We start from the raw sequence: 11281 nt of genomic DNA on the forward strand, positions 1-11281 counted from the left end.
GACTAAGATTTATTTTGTACATTTTGATTTTATTTTTACATATTTACCAACTGCTGATTTGTACTTAAAAGAAATGTGTTTTGTAAATGATTTCTTTCAATGGGATTTATTTAATGTAGATAGTGATATTTTGCTAACAGAAACAGTGGCAACTCCAGCACACTTGGACTATGCGTTTGGAAATAATTTACGAATACACCAAATTTTAGCACAATATCCTTAGAATTAGCTAGATTTTAGCCTCTTTGTGTTTTGTAAAATTGGTTGGCTGTGTCTGACATATTGAATAGAATTGGCTTCAAAAGTTAATYAGTTGTAGAGGTATGTCCARTTACTGTTTCCTGAAAATCTCATTAAAACCCACCCAATGGGTTCATGGGATATTTTGCCAACAGACAGACAGAATTTAATACGAAATAGTTATTGGCACAATTTTAAACAAAGACTGTGCAAACGCTTAGTGCAGGTAAATATCCTTAAAATTGACAGGTACAACCATTTTTTGTGTGCGTTTTCTTCTTCCGGGGCGGTCCGGTGAGTAAATCAAACGCCTCCTACAAAAAGAAAAAAAAAACATGGGCGTGGTTTGTGATGTTGACGTCATGCGATGACAGCTAGCTGTCAGAAGTGAGTTCATTCCTCGAGCAGTGGAGATGGAGTACCGTCTGTAGTTTATTTTTTAATTATTATATTTTTTTTACACTTTGTTGGTAGCAAGTAAGCAAGGTGACGGAGAGCGCGTTTCCACCGAGCCCGGCCATGGACGAACAGGCAGGGCCCGGCGTGTTCTTTAACAACAATAATAACTCGGTGTTAGCCGGYGGTGGGAAGGGGCCGCTGCCCGATGGCGACGCTGGGGAGGCGGCTCGAGCGCAGTACAGCATCCCGGGGATCTTGCACTTCCTGCAGCACGAATGGGCCCGTTTCGAAGTGGAAAGGGCGCAATGGGAAGTGGAGCGAGCCGAATTGCAGGTAAAAGAAAWATCTATATCTTTCGTGTACGCAGCACTATCGCATTTATTTGGATGTTTTGCTCTTTTAAACCTCGAAGAGTTTCTGTTTGATTGGTCTGGTTGTTAGCATTAGCTTCGTTAGCTAAAGGAGCTACAACAGCGCCCCTCTCAACCCAGCTGCACGACGGCTGTTCGCGACCTCTTTAACCGCTAAAGCTTTTTGTTTTTTGTAACTTAGACTCTACTGGAGCCTTAAATAAACGTTTCATCTAATTTAAAAAACAAATAGTAGTAGTTACAGGTAGCAGCAATGTAGCGTAGCGCCAAAAACGCTATGTAGCAATATTAGCATCTGGTTTATACTGTGTACACAACACAAGCTTGTAAAGGGAAATTGTGATTTTTTTTTTTTCGGGGTTTGATCTGTTGGGAGCTGTCAGGGTTTGATTTGTAGGAAGCTGTCTGTTTCAGCACATAYAGAGTCAAGAGTCTGTATTGTTTTTTAGGCTATAGCTGCCATGTCACTGCCTCTCCTGAGAACAAGATCTCAAATACTGTCGAGTCTGTCTTTTTGTCACAACATTCTTCTGTTGTCTTTGTGCAGTATTGGATTACGTACTGTTTTGACAGCACATACCCGACCCATGTTTTAAGAAAAGTGACTGAACAAGCTCCGTTTCCTGTTTGTCAGTGAAGGTAAACCTGAACTCAGGGATAATGTTGTTTTTTATTATTAAGGTTGAAGTTAATGTGTAACAGATTCCAGTTTAAAATAAAACCATTATATGGTTTCAAGTCCAGCTAACCCGTGTTTTTATAGTTTACAGCAGTATTGTTTTATTAAATAAAAGGCCTAGTCATTCCTTGAAGGAAGAGCATTTCATGATAGGGAGGGATGGATGTCATATTGTGAGATTTCAGTGTTGACTTTGTTATTACACCAAATTTTAGCTTGATAGGTGTAAAATYGGCAGAGCTATAGCCATTTTTGTGTTTGCTGTGGCAGACATCACAAATTAGGTTCCAAATGTACATCTAAATATTAACTTTTTGAGAGTTTCACTGATGGATCATGTTATGTTTTGCTAACAGACAGACTGAGTTGACGCCAATAGTCGGTGCCAAGAATTTCATTTAAAACATTGCACAAGGTGTAGTACTAGTATGTGTTGGGGATGTATTTTAGCTCCGACCGCGACAAATTTGAGCTTATATGTTGCAAAATAGTTATTTTTTGTGTTGCTCCAAATGTTAATGATCTGCATGCAGAGATCACTTTCTGAGTTTCATTATAATACATCCAGTGTTTCATGAGATATTTTGCTAGCAAACACAGGCAGAAATATTATAACACTTTAGCAGTACTCTAAAATGTTCATTCATTTACTAAAAAACATTCCAGGCACTTTTTTTGCTGCTTTCATTTTCAGCTTTTGGTTTCATTTTTCCCATTTAGTCACAAAGGCTGCTGGAATTGCATTTGCATGACGAATCTCGGTTTTTATTTTCAGGACAGACCGACCTCAGCTGATGAGAGCATCATACGGAGTCACAACACCGCCTGTCCGTTAGTGACGTGCCACAGACGTTTGACTCTGCAGCTCTTTCAGTCTGCCTGTCGTATCACTTCCTGTCTGCTGTCATGAAATGAGCTTATCGGCCGACGAGCTGCAGAGGCTGCAGCGCGGCTCGGGGGGGGCGTGTGCTTTCGTGGTTCTCTGGGCGGTTTGTTTGTGGCGGTAAAATGGGGCGCGCTCAGTTTGACTGTTTGTGCTGAACTTGCTTTGGACCTGGTTGTGCGGCGATCGCTCTCGCACGATTTGACATCTTTGAAGGGATGATTAATGCCTTTTGTTGTTGATTTGATTTATCTATTTAACAGGAAAATATTATTAAAAAGCAAGCCTGACTCAGCATAATTGCTGTTTTACAGCAGGTTCCTGTTCTGCAGCACATAAAACTCTCAGAATTACAGCATCACAATCACATCATTATACACCATAGACACAAAGACAAACAAGCATACCAAATTTCARRAAGGCAGCATTTGCAAAAYAGGAYGTCTAAATATGAGCACAACAAAAAGTGTCCAGCAGATGGCAGACAAGATTCTTCTTAAAGGGCTGTAGTTTTGAAATGGACTATATGTTTTGAGGAATGTCATTCCATGCTTTAGTATAAACATAGAAGAAAGACCTCTGGCCGTAACAGTTTTTAAAAGTTGGTAATATCAGTTGTCCTTTTGTAACAGATCTAGTTGAATGGCCACTTCCAGAATTTGATTTGGGCAGCAATGCACAGAGAACAGAAATTGGCCGATAGTTTGAAACTTCTGTTGGATCACCAGATTTAAAAATGGGAGTAATCTGAGCAAACTTCCAGGCATCAGGGAAAATAGACTGCACAATACATAAATTAAGCAAATGATGAAACAATGGTAAAAAAGTGTTGGCATGCATTTTCAAGAAATCCAAATTTATCTTGTATTTGTCAAATGCATGTGAGCCATTTAGAGATTGGAGTGTATTCAAAACATCCCTCTGTGAAATTTCAGAAAATGAAAATTGCTTTGAAGTGTCAGGATATTTAAATAACTTTAAACTATTAGCTTGTCCCGGTAATGATGTCCTTACTGAAGAAATAAAATMTTCATTAAATAAGTTAGCAATATTTTCATGATCAGAAACAAGAAGTCCATTTACTGAGATTTGTGAATTGTTATTAAATGTTTTATTGTTACTTTCACCTGTCACTGACTTAATCGTTTCCCATAATATTTTTGGATTCTTACTGGCTGAAATAATTTGATTTTTAAAATATTGTTGTTTGGCTTTGCGTAATTCATAAACACATTTATTTCGGTAACTGTTTAAACGAGACCGATTTTCAGAAGTTTTTGATATTCTATAAGTTTTCATTGAAGAAGCTTTCAACTTTAGGAGATGTATTATAGAGGCATTCATCCATGGAATTTTATTTTTCCGGACTGGAACTTTACAAGTTGAAATATATTTTTCCTGTATTGTCTCCAAYTTATCATAAAAATTTGACAAAACGCGATTTGTATTTGACAGAGAAATACCCTCATTCCAGTTAGTATTCTCAATCTCAGCATGAAACATGGGTAACTTTGATATTGGAATCCTTTTAATGAAATTATGCACGACCTGTAGGTTTGTTAAGGTTTTTTCTAATGACATAAATAAGTGAATGATCCTAGATTTAAGTATTTATAACTCTAGATATGTCATATATGGAGTATCGATTTGTGAAAATAAGATCCAAAATGGAATTGCATGTCTTGCCAAATCTTGTTGGTACTTTAATTAACTGTTGAAGCCCTAAGTTTATAGACATTGCTTTCAGGCCTTTGGAAGTTTTATCAGCCCAATTCATATTGATATCACCAAGAATCACAAACTCTTTTGATTTTATGCCTTTTATAATGTCAGTGTGCTGCGCTAAATATTTAGTTGAATTAACACTTGGAGGTTTATATGCAACAACAACCGTTACTGAAAGGTGATTTGTAAGCTTGATTTCTAATTGCAGAGATTCAGACTCAGTTGACAATTCTATTATAGAATGTGAGTTGTGTGTTGTCATCAGTCCATAATGTTTTCACCTGTCAGAAGAATATAAAATGAATTGATAAACTGATCTTAAATCAGCTTCCAGAAAGCCATCATTAAATGTACGTCCACAACTGATTACCTTTTGCTTTCAAGATGGCCGCCACAGCCAACTGACATTACAAATATGGCTGAAACTTGGCCACTTTTATTGATTTTGAGCTATAATTTGATGTGGTTGTTGCTGAGATTTGTCCTCAACACATACTTTGAGCTCAACACAATGGACAACAATAAGATGATTTTTTTTTTTAGCATGAAATGTGGCGAGCGATATGCATCCTGCTATCCCCCTGATTGTTTCATATCCTCCAGGTCCAGTTGTGCAGAGGAATGTGGCGGGAAAAATAAATCCTCCATTTCTGACTTTTATAGGATGTAACCTTGTTCTGTCCTTGAAGAACGCTTACATAAACAGTACTTTTACTCAGAGGAGGTTGGGTGAATTATCTTTAAGTGGAACAACGATGGAAAGATCAAAAGCTTCCTAAATGATTGGAAATAGATTTGGATGAATAATAAAAAGTACCAGTGGGGCGCTTGGTCAAAACTGAAGATATCAAAGTAGTAGTTTTTAATTTCATTCTTGCTATAGCATTCTCTCAGCAGACAAAAGTGGATCAAGTCCTTTTTTAATTATTTTTTTGCCCATCTATGACCAACGTTTCATATTTTATGACAGTCTGAACGTGACAAATCAGGTTTTTTTAATCTAACTCAGGTCATTTAATATGTGGCACTAAATCACATCAGTCTGATCGGTCTCGTCACGCTTCACACAACTAATTGTGACAACGTTGCTTCTTCAACACGTATCGTTCTGTTTCAGAGTGCCACTCTCTGGATACTTTTCTAGATCCGTTCCTGACTACAGGTCAGATTCTTTAAACGGATCGTTTACGTATTGATGTGGGACTTATCTGGTTCTTTCAGTTGTTTCACAACTATCAGCTGTTAAAGCCAGACTCTCTGATGAATTAAACAAATATTAGTTAGAATGCCGTCATCAGTTCGAGCTGTCTGAGGCGCTCTCGTCTCTGATTTCTGGGTGTGTCATAACGCTGTGCAGATGGAGAGGCTTTATGGGTTCAACCCCCACATTTTCTCTATCGTTGCTTATTCACTTTTATTTTTACATTGAGGGTTTGTCCAAAACCTGTCACATCCTGGAGAGTCTACACCAGGGGTGGGCAAATCTGGTCCTGCGTGTTTTACTTGTTCCTCTGCTCCAGCTCACCTGATTTGAATGAATGAGCGATTACCAGGCTGCAGGTGCGTTGGAGCAGAGAAACAACTAACACCTGCAGGATGTCTGGAACCTCCAGGACCGGGATCTGATCTGCACCAACTTGTGATTCGAATGTTGGATCGTTTTGATACGAGCGTGACAGGATCTATATTTGAGTTCGTTTCTGCTTTAAKCTCCAGAAGTCCAACTAAACAAATAAAATATAAGCATTGAACCAAACAAACATGTCAGCCGTTGCCTCAAGAGTACACAACAACATCTTCTGTGGGTCGTAGACCGTTCACACCGGATTCTGACAGAGGTCACTTTTAAATTACAACGTGAACAAGCACGCTAAAATATCGGATTTTAGATAAAAATCTGAACTAAGTGTTAACTTTCATTTAAAGTTGATGGTGTGGAGATCTGTAAAGTTAGTGAAGTAAAGTTTTTGGGTGTTATTGTTGGAAACCTGAAATAAATTACTTAAGAACAAAAATAGCAAAATCTGTTGCAGTACTACATAAGGTAAAGGAGTTATTTAACGATAAAGCACTGTTTATATTATATAACGCAATAATTTTTCCGCATTTGATTTATTGTGTTGAAATTTGGGGTAAGGCATGTAAAACATTTACAAAATGTTTTTTTTTTTTTTTTGCAAAAAAGAGCTATAGGAATTGTTACCAGAGAACATTATAGTCACCCATCTAATGTATTGTTTCAACAATTGAAATTACTAAAATTTAATGAGTTGATTGATTATAAGATTTTGTTGATTATGTATAGGGCTCATAAAAATGTATTGCCTTTGAATATTCAATCTAATTTTGTTAAGAGGGAAAGTTGTTATAATTTCAAAGGATTTGAAATGTTTATAAAATTCTAAAATTCGAATAAACTTGAAGGATAGATGTACCTCAGCTCAAGGAATAAGATTGTGGAATAACTTGGACAGTGATTATAAAAATGCTGACTCCATTAATTTATTTGGTAAAATGATAAAAGTTAAATTATGGAAAAAATATGAAGCTGATGTTTGAAGGGTTAATCAAATTTTTTTTGTTATGCTGATGAGGGTGTAGAATTATATATGTGCATGTGTATTTGTATGTGTATATATGAATGTTTGTATGTGTACACGTATAAATGTGTATATATTTTTATTATTCTTTTTTGTTAAATAGGGGCAGATGTTATAAGATTTTTTGTCTTCTTCTGCTTCCTTTCATTTTATGAGATTTGTTTTTTTTTTTTTGTTGTACTGAAATTTTTTGTTTTTAATCTAAATGAATAAACTATTAAACTAAACTTAGTCGTATCCGTGTGCCGTTTTCCAGACTCAAAACCGAAACGTTAACTTGCTCTTTTTAAAACCGCAAGTATTTTCTTCCAATAACTCGTTGCTTTGACATCGATTCCCTTTTTAAATGAGGTCGTGTCTGCGATTGTTAAAAGTGTTGTTAAAATGTCGTCCAACCAGCCCGATGGATTGTTCAGGAAACCACTCCTCACGAGGAGAACTACGCCGACTTGTCCTCTTTCTGCAGCATTTCTTGACAAATCGTCTCCGCAGCCTGTTTCCCATTTCGACTCATTTTATAAACTCATAAAATTCTATCAGTTCAGATCGTTCCAGGCTTTTTGACTGAGCTCGGATCAGTTTACGTCCTGCGTCGGCCCAGAGCTCTGATGTGCCTCAGCAGCTCTCCAGCGATGGGGGAAACCCCTGCTCCGTAGGGGTATCTCCTTGCTAGAAGTATCTGTCCGGAGCCATAATCTGACACCGACAAAAGGTTGAAGGTCACTCGGTTTAAGGTGCTGCTGCTCCTCTTCGCTGTAGGAGCAGGGTTTTTTTTTTGTGTGTGTGTGTGTGTGTGTTTTGTTCTGCAGGACTACTTCTTTGATGTAAATTTTCTGTTTTGCAAAGGCTGGAGCGTAATTATCTCAGCAGTGCAACAGAGACTAAACCAAACACTCAATGCACACACTGTGGCAGAAATCTGGAAATGGGAGTCACCGTCATTTCTCGGTTGATTCTACATCCACCCCCATGCTGCAGTTATTTTTGCACTCTTCTGTGTGCACTAATAAAAAAAAAGGACAAGCTTCCTGACTAAAAATACTCCTGTGGAAATACTCGTTTTAGCCTCAGCTATCCTACGGCTTGTTTTCTTCGTGTTCAGTATCGGAAGCATCATCCCTCTCCAGTCTCGTAGCGATGTTCCTGTTTCTGTCGGTGTGTTAATCCTCCTCTCCTTCACACTTCGAGCCTTTCGTCGTGGGCGCYGCAAAGTCGCCTTCCTCCTCCGGTTTTTACAGTAACTCCGAGGTCGTCGGAGTTGTCAGGATCAAAGTGTCCTCTAAAATGTATTTATTGCCCATCGATGACGGCGATGATGTCTAAGTTTTACAGATACGGTGGTGAGCATTTCTCAACGAAACACGATCATGAAATGTGCTTTTTGTTCATGCCAAATGAGCAAACTTTGCGAAAATATTCCTTTTTAATTATCGATTTAGGATTGGTATTATAAAATGTAAGTGCCTTTTTAAAACTTTTATTTAATTTTCATAGCCCGTCTGCTGTTATTTAACATGGCAGGAAATGTTCACATGTTTGTTTTTTAATTTATCAAAACAAAAACACAGCTGTAGCCACTCAGCTGCTTTCCTCCTCACCACCTTTTTTGCCTCGCCTTGTTTTATTGTATATTTTTTGTGCGTTCCTGTAGCTGCTGCTGTAAAGGCATGTGTGGAATGCACTTGGCTGTTATCAGGTCGACCGTCGTGTTGCTCACTGGTTTGCTGTAACTGTGAACACAACCCGGCGTTTACTGAGAGAAGCTCGTTTGCGTTGTAAATGTGGGATTTCAGGCTGCGGTCGTTTGTGAATGTGTGTGCATGCAACTGGAGTTTTGTTTGYGTGCGAGCTCAGTGCTTGTTTAGGTGTTTCTTCTCCAAACCAAGTGAGCTCAGAGACGTTTTTCACCGGGATTTAATGGAGTCTTTGTGTCTTTGGGGCTGACGCAGAGAAAAGTCTGGAGGGAAACACGTCTGGTTTCAAAACACCAGACTGTAACTTCACTGTAGCTTGAAAATAAAATCAAAAAACTTTTAGTTTTCAGTCACAGTGAGGGAGTACTCACTCAGATTGAATGGTTAGCAGTAGGGCTGCACAATATTAGATAGTCTTGCAGTGGTGATAATATTTGTAAATATTGCAATGACAATATCAGGTGTGATATGTCTTTTTTTCATTTTCTAATCTTTACATCATACTTTGTGTGACTTTTAGCATTTGTGGCAACGTCATTTGTGGCTGGTGTCCGCTTTTGCTGCCGTGAGACTGTCCTACTAGCTAAATATTGCATTAGCATGAAAAATGCAACTTCAAGACTTCAAATACATAATTAACAACTATTGCACTCCAATCAGTTTTCAATATTTTAGTCTCACGGTTCGATATTGTTTCGATACAAAAAGGAGAAATTTCCATGCCCTTTGAAACTTGTAATTTATTTAAATTAATTATGAACATTTGTTTAACCTCAAAAGTACAGTTTTAAAATTAAATCTTGCTGAAACAGCAAGTTTCTCAGTGGATCTGCTGCACTTGAAAATGCCGCCTAGATGGAGTAGTCGAACACAGATCCACTGATTCTCCAACACAGAGCATCTTCAGAAGACAGGTTGATAAAATATATTTTAAAAATCTGTATTGTTCCATACAAGTGTGTATTGAACCTAAAGCACTGTATTGAACGGTTCGATACGGGTACATGTATAGCTGCGGTCAGATTTGTTGTGTTCAGACTGTGAAATCAAAAAAACAAAAACWTGGATTTGGGCCACGTTTGTCTGCATTGTGAACATACCTTTAAAATCAGACAAAAACTAAAACAAAGCCTWCTTTTTATCAGTCTAGAAATGCCTTTTGATTTAGTTTCTCATCTCTTCTGCCTCTTTCTCCTGTCAGTGAAAAGCCCGGCTCGTTCTGCATGTCCCTCCCTCCGTCACACAGACTAAGGAGCTCTTTTATCCGGCGGCGCAGTAAATGCAGTCAGTGTGAGGCAGGGAATTAAATGCTTCCTGTGTCCCTCTTTATGGGCAGCGTTGACTCATTGGATTCTTCCCCAAGGTTAATGTTTGATAGAGGAGTGATGGAGAGCCAGGGATTCACAGAGCTGCACTCTTCTTTATCTCGGGCTCGGCAGAACGCCAAGGGGCTCCTGGCGGACCAGGAAGTGAATGGTGGCCCACTATCTCAATCGGTGCAGATGCCGTTTCGTCTGTTTGACGTGATTTATCGAGACAACCTTTAAAATCGGAGCCTGGAACTSTGTCTATGGGTTAAAATTGACTTTTTTTATTAGCTCTTACTCTGTCATAGTATTACGCTAAGAGTGGTCTTCTCTGTCGTCTGGGTTTTGGGGTTGAATTCTTTGCAGCATATTTCAGGAGGTGTGGTGAGACACTCGACTCCACTCTGCCCCAAGTCTGCAATGCTTATGTTTTTATGAAATACACACAAATTACTCTTAATTACCCCGAAAGAGAGGCTTCACTGTTCGGTTGGACGGCTCACAACAACACACACGAGACGTAGCGCCCTCTAAAGGTCAGAAAACTGAATCTAGTCATCCTTCTTCTGGAGTTTGTCAATAAATAAGTGATGCAGTTTTAGGGACAAAATGTGGTCATGGTTCCTGAACAGGTTTAGAGTTTGCACCCCAGAACATAGCTTTAACCAGCCTCTCAAACCTTCTTGTGTGTTTTTTAGGGATCTCCCGATCAGATACTCAGTATCAGTATCGGTGGCAGATATGGCCATTTTTTTGAAAATCGGGTAAAATCGGATTTAGTCATGTGATCGGGCCGATCCAGTTTTCAGCATCATCATGCTTTACAACTGCTGTTAAGAAAGTCAAGACGCACAGAAGTATGCAACCATGTCCACAGTCTGGGAACACTTTTCAATGGAAAACAATGATGCTGAAACTGCATCTTGCAAAATCTGCAAACTTGATGTTTCTGGTGGTGGGAACAGCACGGCTCGCTTTAATACTACCAACCTTGTCACTTGTAAKGAAATAAAGCTATCGGATTGGTATTGGAAAGACTAATCATTGAAAAAATCTGATTGTATTGGGAGCCAAAAAAATCTGGATCGGGACGTCCCTGGTGTTTTTTAARCTGATCATCCTATATGGCATATCTGGAGTTATAAATACTTCAATCTCAGATCATTCACTTATTTATGTCATTAGAAAAAACCTTAAGAAACCTACAGGTCATGTGCATAATTTCATTAAAAGTTAGTAAGTGGGACGCAAAATCAATAAAGATCAAAAAACAAATTTGTGACGAAAGAAAATCTGATATTTTGGGGGGCCGTATTGCCCAGCCCTAGTTTGGACCCTATTTAGCTCAGACTGTTATTTTCACATCTGCACAGAATGGTCCAA

At 38.5% G+C, this 11281-nt stretch overlaps 1 protein-coding gene across 1 annotated transcript in view; it reads left to right on the top strand.

Moving 5' to 3' along the window:
- Window positions 1-607: 607 nt before the first annotated feature.
- Window positions 608-11281, top strand: part of LOC106515885 (striatin) — a gene marked incomplete at its 3' end in the record, with an annotated part of 17268 nt that continues 6594 nt past the window's right edge. Inside the window, 1 exon segment of the mRNA XM_014005935.1 lies at window positions 608-972. Coding sequence (XP_013861389.1) covers window positions 760-972 — 213 coding nt within the window.

This window comes from Austrofundulus limnaeus, unplaced genomic scaffold (genome assembly GCF_001266775.1).
Source record: "Austrofundulus limnaeus strain Quisiro unplaced genomic scaffold, Austrofundulus_limnaeus-1.0 Scaffold33, whole genome shotgun sequence".
NCBI lineage: Eukaryota > Metazoa > Chordata > Actinopteri > Cyprinodontiformes > Rivulidae > Austrofundulus > Austrofundulus limnaeus.